The sequence below is a fragment of the Mobula birostris genome, chromosome 27, assembly GCF_030028105.1.
Source record: "Mobula birostris isolate sMobBir1 chromosome 27, sMobBir1.hap1, whole genome shotgun sequence".
NCBI lineage: Eukaryota > Metazoa > Chordata > Chondrichthyes > Myliobatiformes > Myliobatidae > Mobula > Mobula birostris.
This window is the reverse complement of record NC_092396.1, coordinates 39,520,712-39,545,837: the sequence shown is the minus strand read 5'-3', so window position 1 is coordinate 39,545,837 and position 25,126 is coordinate 39,520,712. Positions and strand designations below refer to the sequence as shown.

At 42.1% G+C, this 25,126-nt stretch overlaps 1 protein-coding gene across 1 annotated transcript in view; it reads right to left on the bottom strand.

Annotated features, from left to right (window-relative positions):
• Window positions 1–20,636, bottom strand: part of disp3 (dispatched RND transporter family member 3) — a 310,321-nt gene extending 289,685 nt beyond the window's left edge. The window contains exon 1 of the mRNA XM_072244981.1: window positions 19,682–20,636. Within this exon, the coding sequence (XP_072101082.1) occupies window positions 19,682–20,636 (955 nt within the window). The remainder of the gene's footprint in view (window positions 1–19,681) is intronic.
• Between the last annotated feature and the right edge of the window lie 4,490 nt (window positions 20,637–25,126).

Here is a 25,126-nt window from a genome sequence, read left to right as displayed (position 1 = left end):
TAACGCAACAGAAAGGTTTGAAAAGAAGAGATATACACGGTTGCCTTGAGCTGACCAGCATTGTCCGTTGTCTTGGCCTTATTGACCCTTTCACTGTTTTTTTGCCAAAATTTGCTGTAGGATTGTCCATTGTTTGCCTTCATTTTGCATTAACACATTTCTCATTATCAATTTAGGTTTGTATGTTAAGCTACTAGAAGAGTGAACTGACAGTTTTGCAGTGAGTGAAACCAGGCAGTGGGAATCCCAAAAATTTAGTGCAACAAATAGATTTTAAACTGAACAGTAAAAAGACTAAGAAAGAAGGTTAAATTACTGTTGATTAACTCAACACTAAATCAGGTCCAGGAAATGAAATAAAGAGAGAAAGAAAACCTAAGAGAGGGATTAAAAAAGAGAAAAGATTAAAAAATATATTTTTTTAAGTAGCTAGCATCCATTTTACAGTACATGAGCTAATTTTCAGAGCTCGAACATTTGTTTAGTAGCTACAGTAATACCAATTACCACATCATTCAAGCGGTACTTAGGGTGAGACTGCTTTAACTTTATGTGCTCGTTTAATTTAGTTTCTGATATAGCGGGGAGTATCTGCCACACTGCCAGAGCAACTCCACAACGCCCATTAACCCTAACCTAATCACGGGACAATTTACAATGGCCAATTAAGCTACCTGGTACACCTTTGGACTGTGGGAGGAAACCAGAGTACCCGGGGAAAACCCACTGATACTCCTTACAGAATGGCATGGGACTCCTTAACAGAAGAAAATGTGGAATGGAACTCCATACAGGATATGCATTAAGTTCAGATGTATTGGGGCAGTTCATTCCATGCAGTGCGTCTGACAAAAAGAGTGAAAACTATTGTTGTCTTGACACTAACAGCAGAGTGTCAAGCAACTTGACTGATAAACCTGCATCACACACAAAATGCTGGAGGAACTTAGCAGGCCAGACAGCATCTGTAGAATGATGAAGTAAAGAGCTGGGAAATTGATTGCTGAAAGAGATACAGGGCTGAAGAAGGGGAAATCTAATAGGACAGTAAAGAAGGCCATGGAAGGAAGAAAAGGGGGGAGCAGCACCAGAAGGAGGTGATGGGCAGGTATGGAGATAAGGTGAGTGGGAAAAGGGAATGGGGAATGGTGAAGGGGGAGGAGAGGGGCATTACTGGAAGTTAGAGAAATCAGTGTTCATGCCGTCAGGTTGGCGGCTATCCAGACAGAGTATAAGGTGTTGCTCCTGCAACCCGAGTGTGGCTTCATTGCGACAGTAGAGGAGGCCATGAATTGATGTGTCAGAATGGGAATGGGAAGTGGAATTAAAATGGGTGCCTACTAGGAGATTCTGCTTTTTCTGCCAGATGGAGCATAGGTGCTCAGCAAAGCGGATTCTCAATCTACATTGGGTCTCACTGATATACAGAAGGCCACACCGGGAGCAACGGATACAGTGTATGACCCCAACAGACTCACAGGTGAAGTGTTGCCTCACCTAGAAGGACTGTTTGAGGCCCTTAATGGTAGCGAGGGAGGAGGAGTAGAGGCAGGTATAGAACTTGTTCTACTTGCAAGGATAAGTGCCAGGAGGGAGATCAATGTGGAGGGACGAATGGACAAGGGAGACACGCAGTGATCGATCCTTGCAGAAACCTAAAAGTGCAGGGGGAGGGGGGAGGGAAACATGTGCTTGGTGGTGGGACCCATTAGAGATGGCAGAAGTTTTGGAGAATTATGTGCTGGATGCAGAGGCTGGTGGGGTGGTAGGTGGGGGTAAGAGAAACCATATATCTGGTGGAGTGGCAGGAGAATGGGGTGAGGGCAGACATGTGCAAATTGGAAGAAATGTGGTTGAGGGCAGTGTTGATGGTGGAGGAAAGGAAGCCCCTTTCTTTGAAGAAGGAGAACGTCTCCGTAATACTGGAATGAAAAGCCTCATCAATGCTGCTCTCAACCGCATCTCTTCCAATTCGCGCACGTCTGCCCTCAGAGAATGGGGATTCTTTCTTCCATTCTATCTGAAATATTCATGCTTCAAGTGCCTCCATGTCTGCTGGAACTTATGAGATCAGGAGGAAAGCACCTCACTTCACTGGTTAAGTATAGCAAACGGGTGAAGGGTTTCTTTGCCCTCACCATGGGCCAGGCACCTGAGGGCGACCACTAGTCCTTGAGCTAGTTTTCTGCTCTCCCACCCAGCAGCTCACTACCACTCATCACCCCACTAAACTAGTACCAATTCTGAATGTTTGTTTTCCTTGACTTAAATCCTGATGGTGGAATCTATGTGCTTCATTTTGGAGGCAGGCAGCCACTATTTGTGGAACACTGTGATTCATAAGTTGTCTCAAGGCAACTGGGGATTATGAAAAGAAGCGGGTGTGTGAGAAGACCTGGGTGGGTCAGAAGGAGAGGGAAGGAACAAAAAGTTTTCAGGTTATCTGAAACTGGAGAATTAAATGTTCATGTTTCTTATTGAGGCACAAGAAACTGCAGATGCTGGAATCTGCAGCCACAAACAATCTGCTGGAAGAACTCAGTGGGTCGAGTAGCATCTGCGGAAGGAAAAGAATTACTGACGTCCTGGGCTGAAATCTGAAATAAGTCCCAGTGCTGGGTTTCGACCTGAAACGCTGGCAATTCTTTTCATCCCACAGAAGTTACTCAACTCCCTCAGCTCTTCCAGCAGATTGTTTGTGGTTAGAGAATCTCTTATTCCTGGGAGAATGGTATCATTATCACGTGTGTTATCATGCAAAAATATCAGCCGACCATAACAAGCATTCAAAAACAGTGAGCCTTTAACACTCCTAAAGCAGTTAACAACTACTTCATCAGTATAACACCCTGCTAATTTAGTTACATTCATGCAGAGTGTGAATATTCCTGTTAAGTAGCTCATCAAAGAAACATAGGCACTGATTATGTGCAATATGGCAGAAGAAGAACTGAGCCATAAAACTGCTGTGCAAATTTTCCTCTACAGCACTGTTCCAGAAAAACAAGTTAACAAAATTGCTGTGATATTCCAATCACATAAACAAGCTTAGAATAATAGCAGAATCATCAACCCACATTAACCACAATTTTTGTACGAAATAAAGACAGGGGATTCAGGGAATACTCAGCAGGCTAGACAGCATCTGTGGAGCAATAAGGAGAGTGAAGAAGAGAGGACAGTCATCATTATTACATCAGTTTACTCAGTAGTCAAACAGTAACATGTACAGTTCAACACCATCATTCCTTCAGTATCAATCAACAAGCTTCAAAACCTGGACCACTGTACCTGGCTCTGCCACTGAATGCTTGACTTCCTCATCAGGTAACCACAGTCAGTGTGGATTGGTAATAACATCTCTTCCATACTGACAATCAACACAGTTGTATCTCAAGTATGTGTGCTTAGCCCACTGCTCTGCTGTCCCTACTCTCGTGATAGTGTGCCTAGGTTTAGCTCAAATACCACCTATAAATTTGGCGATGACCCAGCTGTTGTTGGGACAATCTCAGATGGTGATGAGGAGGCATACAGGAGTGAGACAGATCTTCTGGATGAGTGCAGTGAAAACCTTGCACTCAAAGTCAGTAAGGCCAAGGAATTTATTGTGGACTTTAGGCAGGGGAAGTCGGGTGAACACAATCCAGTCCTCATCAAGGGCTTAGCAATGTGCAGGATTGAAAGAGGTTACAGAGGGTTGTAGATTCAGCTAGTTCCATCACCGGCACAATTCACCCCGTCACTAAGGGCACTTTTAAAATAAAGATCCTCATTGAAGACCTACATCGTCTGGGACATGTCCTCTGCTCATTACTACCATCAGGGAGCAGATACGGGAGCCCAAAGGCCCACATTCAATGTTTTAGGAACAAAACCATGTTCTTAGCTTCTTCCTCCTTCCATCATAGTTATAAACAGTTCACGAACCCATAAACATTACCTCACTATTCCTATCCTACACTATTTGTTCATTTATTTATAATTTGTAACTTAAGAGTAATTTTTATGTCTTGCATTGCACTGTTGCTAGAGTAAAACAAAATCATGACATACCAGTGATAACAAACATGAAAAAATAATCTTCGGAATGGTTATTGCTGTTATCAACAATCTGTAAGTCTCTAATAAAATGACTTGAAACATTAAATGAAAATCAAAAACTGCAGATGTTGGAAACCATTTTAATTCCTATGCCAATTCCTGTTCTGACATGTCGGTCCAGGGCCTCCTCTTTTGCCATGATGAGGGTGTTCTCAGGCTGGAGGAGGAACACCTCATATTCCGTCTAGGTAGCCTCCAACATGGCAGCATGAACACTGATTTTTCCTTCTGTTATTTTTATCTTCTCCCCTTCCCATTCCCTCTTCTTCTATTCCCTACTCTGGCCTCTTACCTCTTCTCCTCACCTGCCTATCACCTCCCCCTGGTTCCCCTCCTCCTCTTCTTTCTCACATGGTCCACTCTCCTCTCCTATCTGATTCATTCTTCTCGAAGCCGTTACCTGATTTCACCAATCACCTCCTAGCTTATCCTCTCCACAATGACTGCTTATTCATTCCCATATTGCTGCCTGATCTGCTGAGTTCCTGCAGGATTTTGTGTGCGTAGCTCTGGATTTCCAGCATCTGCAGAATCCTTTGTGCTTGTAGATTTAAGTTGAGAGCGGAAAGATGTTTAAAAAATGATATAAAAGTAAATTTATTATTGAAGTACATATATGTTACCATATACAACTTTGAAGGCAATTTTCTTCCAGGCATTTACAGGAAAATAAAGAAATAAAATAGAATCTATGAAAACCTGCACATAAACAAAGACTGACAAACAACCAACGTGCAAAAGTTGATGAATTGTGCAAATAAAAAGTAAATAATATTGAGAACATGAGCTAAAGAGTCCTTGAAAGTAAGTGTGTACGTTGTGGAATCAATTCAGAGTTATGGTGAATGAAGTTATCCATGCCAGTTCAGGAGCCTAATGCTTGTAGGGTATTAACTGTTCCTGAATCTGCTAGGACGAAAGACTCCTGTACCTTCTGCAAAATGGTAGTCGTGAGAAGAGAGCATGGTCTGGATGGTGGGGGTCCTTGATCATGGATGCTGCTTTCTTGTGGCACTGCTCATGGTAGCATAGTGGTTAGCACAATGCTTGACAGTACAGAGTACTCTTAGGGTAGTGGGTAGTGGCTCCATATGTCACCACAACAGGGAATGACGACCCTGCCTTACACGAGTCCCAGGCTCAGCTGGCTCCGGCTGTATGGGCCCCTATCCAGGGTTACGGATCCCACTGCCTTGTGGGTATCCTCAGGAGAAGAGAAGGCTAAGGAGTAAACCCTACACAAATCCGGAGTGGAGCCTGTAAGGCAGTTGGATGACATATCACGTCACCTCCTGCAGCCAAGCTGATGCCAAATGTACTGCTTAGCATTCCTTTGGACCACATCCGTGAGGCCAAGAAGGGAATTTTGATGTCTGGGCAGCCCAGGATCTCCATATTCATCGCCCAGGCCTGTGCCCCGGAACTGGCATCCATTGTCTACTTAAACAGACAGAGCCATTATTATTATTATTACAGTACAGCTGACCTGGGTTCATTTCCCGCTGCTACCTGTAAGGAGTTTGTACCAGGTGACCAGGTGGGTTTTCTCTGGGTGCTCTGGTTTCCTCCCACAGTCCGAAGACAAACCGGTTGGTAGGCTAATTGGTCATTGTAAATTATCCCTTGATGAGGCTGAGATTACATGGGGGGTTGCAGCTTGAAGGGCCTACTCCATGTGGTATCTGAAATAAATAAAGTTGCTGGTATGACGGGGAGGGCTTTCCCTGTGGTGAACTGGGACGCATCCACCACTTCCAGTAAACTTTTCCATTTCTGGGCATTGGTGTTTCCATACCAGGCTGAGATGCATCCAGTTAAGATACTCTCCACTGTACATCTATGGAAGTTCATCAACATTTTAGATGGTATGCCCAATCTGCGCAAGCTTCTAAGAAAGTAGAGATGCTGCCATGCCTTCTTTAAGATACAACTTATGTGCTAGTCCCAGGACAGATCCTCTGATATGATAATACCAAGGAATTTAGTTACTGACCTTTCCGCCTCCAAATCCCGAACAAGGACTGGCTCATGGCTCTCCGGCTTCTTTCTCCTGTCATCAATAATTAGCTGTTTGATTTTGTTGATGTTTGATGGAGAAGCATCATTCAGTGACATTTTCAATCTCCTTCCAAAAGGAATTTGAGGTCTATCTTCTTCAGGCAGAGAACGGTGCGGAGATTGAATGAGTTGTCAGAGAAAGTAGTTGAAGCAGACACAATAACAAATTTTGAAAGACTTATGGATGGGTATGTGGATCGGAAAGATTTAGAGGGATATAGGCCCTGAGCGAATGGGACTCACTTAGGTGGGCATCTCGGATGGCATGAGTGAGTTGAGCTGCAGAGCCTGCTTCCGTGCTGTTCCGTGTCAGAAAGAAACAACAAGTTACCTAAAGTTGGAGAATTCAGCAGTGAGGCCGGAAGCCTGCAACATGTCGAGACGAAGATAAAGTATTCCTTAAGCTTAAATTTTATCTTGTAGAACTAATGAAACATTAATGTTGTTTCTTTTTCTAAGAAGATTCTGCCTCACCTTCTGAGTATTTCCAGCATACCCATGTGTGATTAAGGTAGAATTTATTGTTAAAACTAGGGCCCCTCCTTCCACTGGTCAGGATTGACCGTGGATGTCGTGCCCTAGCTGTCTACGTGATATGCAAGCCAGGGCTGTACGATATGGAGATCGAGCCGTTGCCCACGTAGCGGGCACCCCTCTCCATGCAGCTGATGAATCCAAAGGAATGGCAAAGCCTGATGAAGTTTGGCAGCAGTGGCATCACACTGAACATGGCACTGCTTTAGGGACTCCAGCCCTGGATCTTTACTCGGAGTTTAACCCCAAAGCCATCCCCATGAGTGGGTACTGCCGGAAGGCAGTGTAAGTTTGAGATCAGAGTCTTCCTTCTCCTAGATGAGCTGCCAACCACAGTTGACAAGCCTCATCTGCCTGAAGCAACTGGTTTTAAGGTGTCAGTAACCCACCTTTACCTCTTCTTCTGTCAGTAGAAATGGTCCACTGGGCTTAGTCGCTAAGACACACTTAAAAGCCAGGAGCTGGACTTGGTTGTCAGAAGCTTTTTGGGAGCATTTAATATATAGTGGGAGCTTAACCCCAGTATCACCCCCGGCTATAACAATATTAAGGAACAGAATAGTCCACTGACCAATCTAAATTAGTACTATTTTTAAATGAACATTGTAGGACAAATGCAGGGGAAGTAAGGGTTATTTTGAAAAGGCAGGTAGGTGGAGCTGAGTCAATGGCTGGATCTAATTCAATGGCGGAGTAGGTTCCACAGGCTTGATGGCGGACTCCTGCTCCTATTTCTTATGTTAATATGAAAGAGTACATCTAGGACATAATTCTATTTATTACCATGATGTCTGTAGCTGATAACAGTACAAAACTATGCCCAGTTAAAAGCAAGTCAAAGAGAGACGCTGTCCTTTTCCTGCTGGGAATTCTGCTCAGTATTAAGGCTTTCTCAAAAACGACAGCAGCAGACTGTGTATGGTTATTACTATATGATTGAAAGACATCTACAACCTCATCTTTCTGAATAATTGGAGAGGTGAGAATTAAAAGCAGTCTGAAATGTGTGACTGGTCTGGTTGAACCCAAGAACTGTTTACTGTAAAGCAGTGTTCCTGATCTTCCTCTAATTTATTTGATGAGATTAAATTGATGCTCTCTATTTAGGGATCAGCTTTGCCCCAATCATTCAATGAAAACCCTGAATAATTTTACATGTAAAAGTACCTCTTCCACCCTATTTATTATTTAGCGATACAGCGTGGGGTGGTCCCTTCTTGACCTTCGAGCAGTGCTGCCGCAGCAACCCCAAAAACCCTAAACTAATCCCGTGACAATTTACAATGACCAATTAACTATCCAGTAGGTCTTTGGACTGTGGGAGGAACCCAGAGCACCTGGGGAAATCTCACGTATGCCACAGGGAGGACGTACAGAAGACATCAGGATTGAATCCCAAACTCCGACGCCCCGAGCTGTAATAGCATCGCGCTAATCGCTATGCTTTATTTTATATTAATGAAAAAAACATTTATTTATTTATTGACTGATTGATTATCTGTAACCTACAGTAGTTTTCATGTCTTACACTGTACAGCTGCCACAAAACAACAAACTTCATGATCTATGTCAATCGTAATGAACGATTCTGATTTGGATTCTCTTTTGATTTTTGTCAGTTCCAGTGAGAATAGATCCAATTTCACAACTAACACCTTAAACCTAAAATCTCACATTGTTATTGCAGCATACAGACTTACACAGCAATACCATTAAACAGCACTTGCACGTCACCTTTATACTGTGGAAAAGGATATCTCCAACCTTCCCAAAGAAAATTAAGTTGGTGTCTCTTTAAATAGAGAATGGGCTGACTTCTGCAGCAGGCAGCAGGATGAAGTGCGTTGCAGTTTATTTTTGTGCAGTTTCTCTGACTCTTGCTTGTGATGAATTTGGAACAGTAAGATTACAATCGGCAGCTGATTACCAAGTTGAACTGATACAAGAGGAGGCCTGCACGTCAGGAAAATATTAGTTCAAATGACAGGTGCTCCTGCCATCTTTTCACTAGAATATTCAATCCAAAAATTTGATCCTTGTTAAAAATTAATTTCAACAACATTTTTCATTGATTCAAGTTCAGCAAGATCATTCTGACTGACGTCAGTATTTTTTGCCCTTGGACCTCACTGTAAAACAAAAGGTAATATAGGTCTACTTGGATGCATATGTAGTTGTGAGCCAAGTCTGCCATTTAGCTCAAGTCTAATTGACAAATTTTTGACTGGCAATTGAGGGACTGTTTTGTCAAGTACATTCGCTCTGTTTGCAACAAGCAGGATTTCCCAGTAGCCAACCATTGTAATTCCAATCCCCATTTCCATTCTGACAAGTCAGTCTATGGCCTCCTCTACGGCCACTATGAGGCCACTCTCAGACTGAAGAAGCAATACCTGATATTCCTTCTGGATAGCCTCCAACATGATGGCATGAAAATCGATTCATCTAACTTCTGGTAATTAACCCACCCTCCTTTTCTATTCCCCACTCTTGATCCTGTGTTATGTCTTCTCTTTTTCTCACCTGAATATCACCTCCCCTGGTGCCCCTCTTCCTTCCCTTTCTCCCATGGTCCACTCTCCTCTCCTGTTACAGTCATAGAACCATAGAACACTACATCACAGAAAACAGGCCATTCGGCCCTTCTAGTCTGTGCCGAAACATTATTCTGCTAGTCCCATTGACCTGCATCCAGCCCATAATCCTCCAGACCTCTCCCATCCATGTATCTATCCAATTTATTCTTAAAACTTAAGAGTGAGCCCGCATTTACCACGTCAGATGCAGCTCGTTCCACACTCCCACCATTCTCTGAGTGAAGAAGTTCCCCCTAAACCTTTCCCTTTTCACCCTAAAGCCATGTGCTCTCGTATTCATCTCTCCTAATCTAAGTGGAAAGAGCCTATTCACATTTACTCTGTCTATACCCCTCATAATTTTGTCAACCTCTGTCAAATCTCTCCTCATTCTTCTACGCTCCAAGGAATAAAGTCCTAATCTGTTCAATCTTTCCCTGTAACTCAACTCCTGAAGACCCGGCAACATCCTAGTAAATCTTAAGCACAAAATAATCTGCAGATGCTGGGGTCAAAGCGACACTCACAACACGTTGAAGGAACTCAGCAGGTCGGGCAGCATCCGTGGTAAAGATCGGTCGACGCTTCAGGCCTGAACCCTTCGTCAGAACTGTAGAGGGAAGGGGCAGAGGCCCTATAAAGATGGTATGGTATGAACATAGAATTCTCCAACTTCCGGTAATTCCCTCCCCCTCCCTTCCCCTATCTCTATGTCACTCTGCCCCCTCCCCCAGCTGCCTACCACCTCCCTCTTGGTTCTGCCTCCTTCTACTACCCATTGTGTTTTCCCCTATTCTTTCTTCACCTTTCCTGCCTATCACCTCCCTGCCTCCCCTTTATCTTTCCCCTTACTGGTTTCTCACCTGGAACTGACCAGCCTTCTCCTTCCCACCCTCCCCCCATCTTCTTTATAGGGCCTCTGCCTCTTCCCTCTACAGTCCTGACGAAGGGTTCCGGCCCAAAACGTCGACTGATCTTTTCCACGGATGCTGCCCGACCTGCTGAGTTCCTCCAGCGTGTTGTGAGTGTTGCTAGTAGATCTTCTCTGCACTTCTTCTTCTTTAGCCCTTCACCTTTCCCGCTATCGTCTCCCAGCTTCTCAGCTCATACAGCCCTCCCCCACCTGCCTACCATCCCCCTCACCTGGTTACAGCAGTCGCCTTTTAACACGTTCTTATTCCCCTTCACCACCTTCCTATTCTTCTACCTCCTCTTCCAGTCCTGATGAAGAGTTCCACCCCAAAATGTCGACTGCTCACTCCTTTCCATAGATGCTGCCTACTCTGCTAACTTCCTCCATCATGTGGATTTTCAGAATCTGTAGAATCTCTTATGGTGCACCACGTGATCCAGTTTTGACAAAGAAATTAAACTGAATGAACAAAAATGAACAAATCATAGATTGGAAAGGATTGCAAAATCTGTGTTTTCTCTTCCATTTCCTCTATGTACTTGACGTTTCTGAGTATCGCATCAGCTGAAAATCAACATGGAGGATTTTGCAATGTTTAATGATGCTTGGAGGCACTTCCACATTTTACACGAAAGGATATGTGGCCCTCCTTTAAAAAAGGACACCTCAAACACCGCATGACAGCTTCCGCATGGTTTAAAAAGGACCTGCCAGAATGGTGGTCAAAGCATTGTTTCAGCAGGGGAATAAATCTCATTCTCCGATCACTGACATGTAAGTACTCGATATTAACTAGAAAGTAAAGTATGGAAAATGGCTCACTCCCTGGGGTGAGCAGCATCAAATGCAAACATATCATCTCCAAGGGATGCTTGATTGTATCACTCAAGCATTTGCTTTGATTCACAGTGCTAACCCAGTACTCAAAAGGCAATGCGGAGTACAAGTGCTACATTTAGACTGTGATTGCAAAGACATTGCTCAAACGATGAACTAATAAAGAACCAAGAGGCAGAGCTGCCGGTGGGCTGTTTTACATGGGAGATGTCTCTTAAATTGGCTTTGTCTCTCTCTGAAGTATTTTCCTTATTGTGAAGGAAAACTGGGAGACAGATTTTTGGATATGTAAGAAATTGGAAAATACGGGACTAATTACAGGAACATGAGTATTTGCAGCATTTTCTGTTTTGAACATTTCTGGCTGTAGCACACTCTGTGGAGGGAGTAGACTTCAGGTAACTCTGTAGCTACTCATTCAGGTCTCAGAATGTCAGCAGGCACTCCTGTATCAACAAAAACAACAAAGTCATGAATGTTTGTCTAGTTGTACTGAGGTGGCTTCAATTTTCAATTTACATAAGAAACAAAAGTTAAATTTTGATTCTCACTTTTGCTCTAAAATGTAATATATGGCTAATCTTTTACCTCGGCATTACATCCCTGTATTAATCCATAATCCTTGATTTCCTTAACACCCAAAAATCTATTTTTGGGTGGAGGGAGGAGAAGATGGCGACGTGACGCAGCGCGCGCGGCCGTTCCGAATTGATGTCGATATGTGTAACTAGGGGCCATGCATCAATCGGATTTGGTGGGGACAGCCGTGAAGCGCAGAGGAACATCTGGAGAAACTTCTGAAATGCCTGCTTTGCTGCCGCTGCTACTGTGCGATTGAGAATCTCTGGAGACGAAGGCCCCAAATCCTCAGCTTTGCATATCCCCTGTTGCTGGGGCCGAGATGGAAACGCTCGGCAGAGATGGTGCTCGGTGCATCGGTGTCGGAGAGCTGGTTGGAGGCTCGGAGTTTTTCGGACGGACTCGGAGTCGGATTGTGGTTGGATGTTTCCAGGATGCGGCATCGGCAAGTTTGCGGCGCTGGAGGTTCACCGTCTGCGTGAGGTGAAGGGACTTTCGAGAGACTCTGAGATTTTTACTGTGCCATGGTCTGTTCTTATCAAATTACAGTATTGTTTTGCACTGTTGTAACTATATGTTATAATTATGTGGTTTTTGTTAATTTTTAAGTCGGTTTGTCATGTGTTTTCGTGATATCATTCTGGAAAAACATTTTTATCATTTCTTAATGCATGCATTACTAAATGACAATAAAAGGAGACTGCGTGTCCTCATAATCATAATCATAATTATAATCTCTAAGCCTCAAAATATCAACAGTTCTCCTGGATAGAATATTGTTCAGATGCTAATACTTTTTCACACCACAGAAGAACCAAACTCTTTCAGATGGTTCTCTGTTTCTAGACACTCCAGACAAGCCAGATAGCAGAAAGACCATCCTTGCATATACCCTTCTGAGCCCTGCGAGGTTTTTATGTCTGTTTTATCTCTCAATGAACAACTATCCCATCCCAAAAATCAATGCAATCCTTCATTATAATCCCTCTATTGCAAGTATAATTTCCTGAAGTAGGAACGTGAGCCCTGTGTGCAGTATTTCAAATACAGCCGCATGAGTACATGGCATTTTTGGAGCAAGGCATGTCCATTCTTGTATTCAAATCTCTTAAGATACTGGCAAACCTACCATTTGCTTCTTGATTTTTTGTAGGTAGATGGAATTAAAATACAAATAGTCAGGTAGATTCGGCATCAGATTAGAGTTTGAATGGACTACTCCTTATCTGTCTTCTCAATTACAAAATTGCCTATATTTATCTCTGGAAACAGCTTATTTACTAATGTCTATTATAAACCCATTGACTCTCATAGCCTGTTACTTGTAAATGCTATCCCCTTCTCTCAGTTCCTCCATCTCCACTGCATCTGCAGTCAGGACGAGGCTTTTCATTCCTGAACTAAGGAGATATCCTCCTTCTCCCAAGAAAGGGGCTTCCCTTCCTCAACCATCAATGCTGCCCTCAACTGCAACTCCTACATTTCACGCATATCTACCCTCACCCTATCCTCTAGCTGTTCCACCAATGATAGGGTTATCTTGTCCTCACCTACCACTCTACCAGCCTCCAAGTCCAGCATATAATTCTTCATAAACTCCGTTGTCTCCAACAGGATCTCACCACCAAGCACATCTTTCCCTCCCCCCAACTTTCTGCTTTCTTTAGGGATTACTCCCTACATAACTGCCTTATCCATTTGCCCCTCCCCACTAATCTCCCTCCTGGCGCATAACAAGTACTACACCTGCCCCTACACCTCTTCCCTCACTACCATTCAGGGCCCCAGTCCTTCCAGGTGAGGTGACACTTCACCTGAGAGTCTGTTGGGGTCATCTACTGTGTCTGGTTTACCGGTGTGGCCTCCTGTATATCGGTGAGACCTGATGTAGGTTGGGGGATCACTTCACTAAGCACTTATGCTCTGTCCGGCAGAAAAAGCGGGATCTCCCAGATGCCACCCACTTGAATTCCATTTCCCATTCCCATTCCAACATGTTAGTCCATGGTTTCTTCTGCTGTCACGACGAAGCCACACTCAGGTTGGAGGAGAACACCTTATACACCAATCTGTTGGAGTTTTTCAAGGAAGTTACCAGGAAAGTGGATGAAGGGAAGGCAGTGGATATTGTCTACATGGACTTCAGTAAGGCCCTTGACAAGGTCCCGCATGGGAGGTTAGTTAGGAAAATTCAGTCGCTAGGTATACATGGAGAGGTGGTAAATTGGATTAGACATTGGCTCCATGGAAGAAGCCAGAGAGTGGTGGAAGAGAATTGCTTCTCTGAGTGGAGGCCTGTGACTAGTGGTGTGTCACAGGGATCAGTGCTGGGTCCATTGTTATTTGTCATCTATATCAATGATCTGGATGATAACGTGGTAAATTGGATCAGCAAGTTTGCTGATGATACAAAGATTGGAGGTGTAGTAGACAGTGAGGAAGGTTTTCAGAGCCTGCAGAGGGACTTGGACCAGCTGGAAAAATGGGCTGAAAAATGGCAGATGGAGTTTAATACTGACAAGTGTGAGGTATTGCACGTTGGAAGGACAAACCGACGTAGAACATACACGGTTAATGGTAAGGCACTGAGGAGTGCAGTGGAACAGAGGGATCTGGGAATACAGATACAAAATTCCCTAAAAGTGTCGTCACAGGTAGATAGGGTCGTAAAGAGAGCTTTTGGTACATTGGCCTTTATTAATCGAAGTATTGAGTATAAGAGCTGGAATGTTATGATGAGGTTGTATAAGGCATTGGTGAGGCCGAATCTGGAGTATTGTGTTCAGTTTTGGTCACCAAATTACAGGAAGGATATAAATAAGGTTGAAAGAGTGCAGAGAAGGTTTACAAGGATGTTGCCGGGACTTGAGAAACTCAGTTACAGAGAAAGGTTGAATAGGTTAGGACTTTATTCCCTGGAGCGTAGAAGAATGAGGGGAGATTTGATAGAGGTATATAAAATTATGATGGGTACAGATAGAGTGAATGCAAGCAGGCTTTTTCCACTGAGGCAAGGGGAGAAAAAAACCAGAGGACATGGGTTAAGGGTGAGGGGGGAAAAGTTTAAAGGGAACATGAGGGGGGGCTTCTTCATACAGAGAGTGGTGGGAGTATGGAATGAGCTACCAGACGAGGTGGTAAATGCGGGTTCTTTTTTAACATTTAAAAATAAATTGGACAGATACATGGATGGGAGGTGTATGGAGGGATATGGTCCGTGTGCAGGTCAGTGGGACTAGGCAGAAAATGGTTCGGCACAGCCAAGAAGGGCCAAAAGGCCTGTTTCTGTGCTGTAGTTTCTATGGTTCTATGGTTCTATTCCGTCTGGATAGTCTCCAACCTGATGGCATCAACATCGATTTCTCTAACTTCTGCTAATGACACCACTCCCCACCTCCCTTCACCATTCCCCATTCCCATTTCCCTCTCACCTGAACTCCTTACTTGGCCATCATCTGCCTTTGGTGCTCTTCCCACTTTTCTTTCCTTCATGGCCTTCTGTCCTCTCCTATCAGATACTCCCTTCGTCAGCCCTGTATCTCTTTCACCAATCAACTTCCCAGCTTTTTACTTCACCCCTCCCTCCTCCCAGTTTCACCTATCACCTTGTGTTTCTTCCTCCCCAAACCCCACCTTACTCTGACTCCTTCTCTTTTTTTTCTCCAGTCCTGATGAAGGTTCTTGGCCCGAAACGTTGACTGTACTCTTTTCCATTGATGTTGCCTAGCCAGCTGAGTTCCTCGATCACTTCGTGTGTGTTGCTTTGATTTCTGGCATCTTCAGATTTTCTCTAGTCTGTATTTATCTATATGACATCCACCACTCCACTCCTCCCTGAAATCATCCACCACTATAATCCAAACCATCCCTTCTCTTGACCACTAATCTGCTTCCTGTCTTCCACACACCATGAATTCCAGTTTATCTCAAAATCTGCTTGTTATGTTGTGTAACTTCAAGAGTTTAAACTAACTCATGGGAAGGCATGGGGGTCCAGGAATGTGGGTCTAACGTCGTGTTTATTTTAAGCAAGGTGTGAGTGAATCACGTGGTAGTGTGATGGCGTATGCAGTTAACTTGCAATCAATTATTTAAATGAACAAGAATGCTTAATCAACCAATATATATACAAATTACTCAAATATTGCTGAAACATTAAATGCACAACACTGCTGACTGTAACTAATCGTGCACTATACTGTTTGCTAAAGCAGCTTGAGTCAATTGGTTCAGTGGCCTCTTTCAAGTCTCTGCAATTTTCTATTAGAAAAAAAATAAGCTTGCAACTCAGTCATGTATTTAATGCTTTATGCCAGGTGAAACTAACAGACATTTTTTAAAAGAATGACCCTAACAAAGAATTTAATTTAAGCTGATACTTTATCAGTAGATATCAGTATTTAGTAGAATTGGACCTGTATAGATAGGGCATTGGTGAATCTGCTCTAGGAAAGTTGTATACAGTTTTATTCTCCTTATCCGGGGACTGATGTACTTACCATATATTAAATTGATAAACTGGTAAATTGGTTTATTATTACTACATGTACTGAAGTGAAAAACTTGTTTTGCATGCCATCCGTACAGATCATTATCATTACAATAGTGCACTCAGGTAGTACAAGATAAATGATAACAGAATGCAGAATGAAGTGTCACAGTTTCAGTGAAAGTGCAGTGCGGGTGGACAGTAAGATACAAAGCCATAATGAGGTAGATCAAGAATCTATATTATTATACTAGGGGACAATTCCATAGTCTTATAATAGTCAGATGGAAGCTGTCCTTGAGCCTGGTGGCACGTGCTTTCAGGCTTCTGTATCTTGCCACAATGGGAGGGGGAGAAAAGTGATAGTCTGTGATGGGTGGGCCATTGATTGTGCTAGCTACTTTACCGAGGCAGCAAGAGTCCACGGAGGGGAGGCAGGTTTCTGAGATGTGCTGAGTTGTGCCCACAACTCTCTGCAAGTTCTTGCGGTCCCGGGCTGAGTAGCTGCCACACCAAGCCATCAAGCATCCAGATAGGATGCTTTTTGTGTACATCAATAAAAATTGGTGAGAGTCAAAAGAGAGATGCCAGATTTCTGAGATGTCTTCTATGGAAGTAGAGGTGCTGGTGAGCTTTCTCTGCCATGGCCTCGATGTGGTTGAATGGAGGACAGGCTTTTGGTGATGTTCATTCCTAGGAACTTGAAGTGATCAATCTACTCAGCCTCAGCACTGTTGGTGTAAACAGAACCGTGGGCACACATACTTCGTCAAGTCAACGATCAGCCCTTTTGTCTTGCTGATATCGATGGAAAGGTTGCGGTCATGACAGCATGTCACTACGTAAAGATTCACCAGACTTGTCTCAAGGATTGCTGGATGAGGGAAGATCAAGTAGATTGGGACTGTGACATCCAGAGCTGAGAAAGTTAGAAGGAGACCACATTTACATATACTAAGTTCTTCAGGGGCTTGACAGTCTGGATGTACGGAAGATCAAAATCAAAGTCAGGTTGAAAAATGTGCTGTTTTGCATCAGCAGTACAGTGAAATACATAATAAACAGACACTATAAACTAAAATAAGAAATAAGTAGTGCAAAAAAAGAGGGAAAAATTAGTGAGGTAGTGTATATGGGTTCATTGTCAATTCAAAAATCTGATGGTAGAGGGGAAGAAATTGTTCCTAAAATGCTGAGTGTGTGCCTTCACACTCCTGTACCCCCTCCTTGATGGTAGCAATAATAAGAGGGCACGTCCTGAGTGATGGACATCCTTAATGAAGGATGCCACCTTTTTGAGGATTCACCTTTTGAAGATGTCCGCAATGCTAGGGAAGCTAGTGCCCACGATCAGCTGGCTAACCTTGTACTTTCTGCAGCTTTTCCCAATTCTATTCAGCGCTCCCTCCATAGCAGGCAGTGATGCAACCAGTTAGAATGCTATGGTATGGTACATCTGTAGAAATTTGCTGGAGCTTTTGGTGGCATATCAAATCTTGTCAAATTCCTCATGAAATATTGCCGCTGTTGTGCTTTCTATGTAATTGCATCAATATGCTGGGTCCAGGATAGGACTTCAGAGATATTGACACCCAGGTGTTTCCCATAGCTTTGAATCTAGGACGAGGGCCACAGTTTCTGTGGTAGTCCATTTAGAACCGAAATGGGGAAAGAAATTCCTTCACTTAGTGGATAACTTTTTGAATTCATTACCTTGGAGGGTTGTGGAGGACCAGTCATTGTGTCATATAGACAAAGATATCTAGATATTAAAGGAATGAAGGAGAATTTGGATGGTGCTGCAAAAGGCTGGGGAGGATCAGTCATCAACTTAGTGAACGACATGATTACTCACAAGGCTGGATGGCCTACACCTGCTCCTATTTCTGTTAATTGCCTCACTCAGCAAACTCGACTTTATCCTACAATGTAAAGTTAAAGTTTATACCTGAGTTATTAACTCCTTCACAATCGTAACCCTTCCCACCTCTATAATGTCATTTACTGCCACCACTGTTCCCCACTCCACCTCATTCCTTAAGTTTTGTGTGTATTTCCTCCCCTCATATTGTCAATACCGCCATCTAATCAAACACTGGGATTCTTGTTCTGAATTTCTGATTACAGACAAAATGCACAACATAAATCTTACAGCCGAAATAAAACATATCAGATGTTTGTTACCTCCTTCAGTTTAAATTTCCAATGCAATTAAGCATGTTTCTCTTGCCCTGTTGAAGATTGAACACAAATAAAATACTGCTGCAAGAGCCTCAGTTTTGACTTGGTACCCATTTGAGTGCTTCTACATGAGGTCTCATGTAGCACTGAGGCCAGACCGTGAATCATGTGTTGACGTACCATTAGGCTGATCAGATCCTAAATTACAAAAAATTACAATTTTTCAATCCCCAACACTTGAGCATCAATTTTTTTTGAGGAATTCTATAGGAAATAGAATTCCAACTCAAAAAAAAAGTGCCAAAGTTGGTACAATATTTAGAACCAGTGATCATCCATCAATATAGTAGCTCAGAGCTCTTAACTTAAGTACAATAGCATTTGGCAGGGAAGTTGAATTACACTCAGAAACTGATAGAATTGTTACAGGTGTTGATTCATACTAGAGCATTTACAAGAACAGCACAATCCTGTAAGGTAACATCCAAAGCTAAGGGCAATCTGTGTTTTTTTCTGAATAAGTGTACGCTCAAATTAAAGTCTTTGTACACCAGGCATTCATTCAAAGAAAAAGATATTGGATTAAATACTACGCGCACACCAGAATTGGGATATTTATTGGAGTTTCATCCATTTTTATAATACTGCACTGAAAGAGATGATGTCATTGGTTCTTCGATTAAGCAATCCAATTTAGTTCCACTCTCTTCTCCTCATCCCCAATCTCTTGCAAATTTTTAAAAAGTATTTTTGAAACTGCTGTTGAATCATCTTCCAACACCTTTGTAGGTTATGTATTCTTGAAAGCAACTGAATATGTAAGCAACATTATCTTCTATCGTCTAGTTATTATACTAATCAGTGTTATTGTAACTGTCCTCCTTCACTTGACTCGACCTATTCCACAAAAACCTTGTGATTTTCAAGATCATCTGAATGATGATTTTTAAAACCTTCAGTTCACCTTTATCAATAATTTTCCTAGATCTATATTACCTATTAGAAATTCAGCTTTCCTTGTTCTGTGTTTTCTTGCTTTACATTATTCATTCCTTATTTTCATTTTCACATTTACCTTTCAAGAACTATTCCTTCTGAGAAAAATTTTGCAATATTATGACCAATTGATTTATAATCATAACCGTATATTTATCCATGGAAAATGGCTTTCCTTCAGACTGTCTTCTTCAGTTGCTGGCCAGAAAATGTATCTCATTGACTGATTCTTGCATTGCTATATAATCAGTATTAGCAGCAGAGAGGAATGGATGTTGGTTTGTCTACCACTGCAATTGTATTCAGAAATAATGAGAGGCTTGAAAGCATACATCAGCTGAAATAGTTGCTCAAATCAACTCTTAGTTCTCACCACATATTTTCATTAGCATACAAAATCAGATGACGCCTTACCGTGAATATCTGCCAGCTTCTGTCCCATTCCATCATAGTATATTCTTCCACCTTGTGCTGTTGGGAAAAAATAAGTCATGAGGGAACTGGGAGGTGAGCAATAGGAATAGGAACCAAGTGGCATGTCTTTGAGAACTTCATGAGGTTTCCAGCAAAACTCTTGAAATCTAGGATGGTCCATGACTTTTTTTTCAATGTCATGAATTGTCAGTAAACGCTCCTTGGTGAAGATGTTCCTTTCATCATCACCTCTTGCCAGAAATACAAGTTCCATCCTCCACAGGGCATGTGTCTGCGTGTCTCCATTAACGTAAGTGCTTGGATAGTTCTTTTGTGACGCAGCCCTTGCTTGTCGTATTTTGAATCTGTTGTAGCTCTCACTTAAGCCTGAATTTGAGATCAAGTCTCTTTTCCGCAGTTGGATTCTATCCGGCCATTGGGTTTCACTTGATTTATCAATGGTTTTACTTAGGGTGGCAGCAATAAACTCTGAACTATTACTGTGCAGTCTCTGTAATTCTTCAATGATGAGTTTCTCCAATGTCGCGGATGTGTACTCAGCCAGGTCACGTCGGTTTCTCCCCCAGGACCCGAACTGGGACTTTAAAGCAAGGGTCAACGCATCAAAGTGCTGTGAGGAAACATGGTTGCGAATCTCAAAGGCATTGTAGGATATATCTATGTCGAGGTTAGAACAATGCATAAACATGAAAACAGCGAGAATTGTTGGAATCGTGCAACCTATTACTAATATTAAGGCAGTACAATATGGGTTAGTAAATATCCACCCAACTACTCCCCAAAAGCCTTTAACTTTCAAATCATGGAATAGTCTTTTAAAGCTGCAGTGGCATTTCTTGCAGAGTTTTTCACCTCTGTGGGAGCTAACAGACACATCGTATTCTTCTTCTTCCAGCCACAAATGTTGCACCAAAGGGTCGTCATCACTTTCCATATTAATATCTGTTCCAAGGAAGGAGGTGTGAATAGAAAGAGAAGAGAAAACTGAATTGGACCCTGGACTCTCCTTGTCTTCAGTCTGTCTTCCAAGTGAACATCCAATTTAACAACATCTACAACAGAAAATACAAATCAATAAATTTTATTACTTTTAAATGAGGGGACACCATGAATATTTAAAGAGATTTGCAATAGCACTGAGGCACACAGTATTAAAATTTAACTCAATGCAATGAATCAGCCAATGGCTTGGAAATTATATCATTATTTCTGTAGAGTTATTGTACTTACACTGCCATGAAATGAAAGAATGATAAACTCCGTGCATTATGTCCTGGAATCCTAGAACACAGAATTAGTCTGTGAGCCAGGACCCCAAATTTGGCCCACCTGTACCACCTGGGGGGAATAATTCTTGTAGTGATTTTTGGCAAGGTATACACCCCTAGTGCTAGAAAATATGTGATAGCATTGCAGCGGTGGCAGCTTTCTTGCCTGCAAGAAGAACCTGGTGTGGACACTTGCAAGGCAAACAGATCTGGAGAATCAGACAATCCCAGGCTGGACTGGTTTTAATATCAGCACCAGGGACCAAGAACCAATCTTACAAGATATTGTTGGGTATCTGCCAACCATCAATTCACCAGCCACAGAGTTGACTACAGTATTTGAAATCCTGAACCAATCAGAGCTTATCAGGAAAGAACTTCATCTAGAAACAATTGTGGTAGTCATGGATCAAGCACTCTATGCAAAAGCCACTGAAATTGACTGGAAGCACAAAGAGCGCTTCTCCACCATTCAGGAAGGTTGCTGCCACTGTTGGCATAGAGGTTTGTAGGGCTCTCATTGGGTTGCACGCATATACAGGATGTGACACTGTAAACGCATTTGCAAGCAAAGGGAAGACAAGTGCCCTAAAACTTCTGACCAGCAACATGGAAACTCAGGACACATTCTTAGAGTTGGGTCAGGAGTGGGACCTCTCCCCAGAACTGATGGGCAAACTGAAGGCATTTACATGTCTCCTGAATGCCCCAAAAGCATTGACCAACAAGGTCAATGAGCTCAGGTATCACATTTTCTGTGCCATAAAAGGTGAAATCGAAAGTCATCAACTCCCACAATGCAAGGACTGCTTAACAAAACATGCACAGCGAGCCAACTACCAGGCTGGTATATGGAGAAGATGTTTGGAGAAGGACCCACAAGTGCCAAGCCCTGTTAGCAAAGGATAGAAGATGGGAAGAGAAGAAGAAGCTGAACAGTTGGTGGTGCACTGGATGGAAGGCCAGCCAGCACCCGATACCATCCTGGATCTACTGGCCTGTAACTATGCAAAAAAATGTTCACTCCCAAGATGTATGTGTGTTGCAAGTGGCCTCAGGTATACTGACATGTGTAGACTGGCAGATTGTGAGAACCAGGCATCTACCTCAGAGAGTGTGGAAAGTTCAGATGAAGATGTGGAAGACTTGGAAAATTATTATGATTATTAATAGGTTATGAAAGTATGGAAAACAAAGTATGGAAGGCAGTCTTTGATTAAATATATTCATTTTACAACCAAATGGGGCCTAAGTTATGGCCATGTGGAACCACACATTTGAATTATTGTACTGTAATTCTATATGCTATGACAAAAGCTTAAGATTGTTTTGATTTGATACAACAATATGGAAAATATCATGACATTGATAAAACTCCAGAAATCTCTCCAAATGAGGTCTTTTACCTTTTGGGAGGTAGAGTAACATTTTCGGCTGTACTGATGTTAATATGGAATATATACAAAAAGTGATTACTTATTTGAAGTAATAAGGCTACCACTGGTGCAATGCTATCACATATTTTCTAACTCTAGAGATGTATACCTTGCTAAAAATCACAATGAGCATTATTCCCCTCAGATGGTGCCAACCAACCCTACTGGCTCACAGACTAGATGAGGATATTCATTTCAATGTGGCTGTGTGGCTTGAAAAAGACTAATAACATTTTTTTTTGACATCAGTCTCACAGTCATGGATTTCCATGTACTTATCCAAGATCTATGTAATTGTTAGGAAAGTTTCTGCCTCTACTGGTCTTCTCAGGCATCAAGTTCCAGAATCCTATCACCCTCAGAGTGGAAAAAAAAGCTTTTTTTTTCTAATCTGAGAACAAATTGCTTTACACTTGTAGCTTTGGTTTCTGATCTACCTACTATGGCCTTAACTTTAATTTTATCAAAGTTCTTTGTAATTGTAAGTTTCAAGTAAGTTCCTCCTCGGCTTTCTCTGTTCCAATATAAATCAGACTAGGTTGTTTAATTTTACCTCCCTGCTACAAAGCTCCTTGTAAACCACCTTTGCACCCTCATCTGTGTCATCATGTCCTTCCACTAAAGTGGGACAAGATCTATACACAGTTCTCATGCAGGGACATAACCAGTATCGAATATAATGTCAACTCTTCATATTCTTATAATATATACCTTATCATATATACACCTATATCATTCCCTTCAACCTTACTGTGTTACAGCAGATTCTACAACTTCATCACTTTTTTACCTAAATTCCCTAAGGATTTTCCACATAGCTGTCTTATGTTAATGAGCTTTAATTTTACTCAGTTCTTTCAATGGAAAAATTCTCTTCACATCTGCTTGATCAAACTTTTTCATAATTTTCAAGGCACATTTACCCCATAGCACTCCTTTCTCTAAAGCAGAAGTTCCCAACCTTGTTAATGCCATGGACCAATGCCATTAAACAAGGGGTCCACACACCCCAGGTTGGGAACCCCTGCTCTGAAGAAAAGAACCTTTGACATTCCATTTCAGATTCTTTTTCTAAAAATTCAATATTGTCAAATCCCCATCAGAGTCACTTCTCTAATTGTAGAGATCCCCGCACCAAGAGATGGGATGTCATTTTCCAGTGTTGAGTATGGTGTGTTTTCCACTCTCCAGATACTACATTAAGCATTGAACTGGTTCAGATTGGGCTGACTGAATTCATCATTAGATGTAATTCATCTTATTCCATCAGTCCTTTCAGAAAGGTATTCCATTGTTGAGTAAATTAATCACATAATAGTATATTGTAAAGTGCATTCTTGGCAAGAAAACAAAAAATTCAACTGCTCATGACTTTTGTCAGCGATTCAGTTGAAAACAATTTCTTTTAAAAATAAGCAAAGTTTATCTGGTATTACCTCTGCTTTCTCGTGAGAGAAGTTCCGTTTAAATCAGCTTGTTATTCACAGATTGATTTTAACTTTATTCCTGTCTCTATTCATATATTTTGCAATGATCTGTTTAGGAATATACATCAGAAAACTAGAAAATCAGAAGCCCATTACCTTAAATAGCTGATGTATGACTGGATGCAGTCATTAAAAGCAAACACACCTGTCATTCCAGTGGAGTTCAGATGTGGTTGCTGAGTGTTGAAATTGATAATCGACAACTCACTGTTGCAGGTAATGTTTTGCAATCTACACACTGTGCTCGACCACATTGGTCAGTTTGGCTCTATTGCTGCTCTGCTTACCTTTACTGACTTGGAAGGCTGATTTGTCAATGAATACTCTAACTTCTACGGATGTACTGTGGAAAGCATCCTCATTGTTTGTCTGGTTTGGCAATGTGAATGTGCAGGAATATAAGAAGCTATAAGGAATCATGGACTCAGCCCAAAACATCACAGCTCATCCCTCCCCACAAGCGGTCATTCTACAGATCTCCAAGAAGTGTTGCCTCAAGAAGGCAACATCCATTGTCAAAGATTCCCCACCATCTAGAGATCATGCCATCCTCTTGTAGCTGCCACCAGGCAGGAGGTACAGAAGCTTAAGTCTCACACCACTAGTTTCAAGAATAGTATCTTCCTTTCAACCATTTGGTTCTTAAAACAATTGGCACAAACCTAATCATGACTGAAGTTTAGCAACATGATGATGACTTTCATCACTATGCACTGAAATGGACTTCGTATTTTTTTGGCAAAATTGTGTTCTTTCCTTTAAAAATGAGCATAATTTATGTTTTTTATTAATGTGATAGCTGTGTGCCTGGGAATGTTGCTGCAAGTACAATTTTCATTGCACCTGACCATACTGTATGCGTACTTGTGCAGATAACAATAAACTTGATTTTGACCCGAGTGTTAATGACTCTAGAGATCTGAACATCGAACCTAGGCTGGTGCAATACAACAGTTAAAATAAATCCATTGAATAGGGCAAAACACCAAGAAATATGACTGGTTTAAATAATTGCAGTAGGACTAAATCTTAAGCATGTGCCTGCTGTTATTAGGTTACAACAGAGGTGATAACAAAACTGTTATCACAGTGCTCATTGTTATTCCACTGAAAACTGGGTCTAGAAATCCATGGGTTGTTGTTAACATTCCCTTCTTCCTCTACAGATTGCCCAGTTTTGCAATATTTTCTGGAGTAATCTATTGAATCACTGAGTTGGCAACATCTTCGACT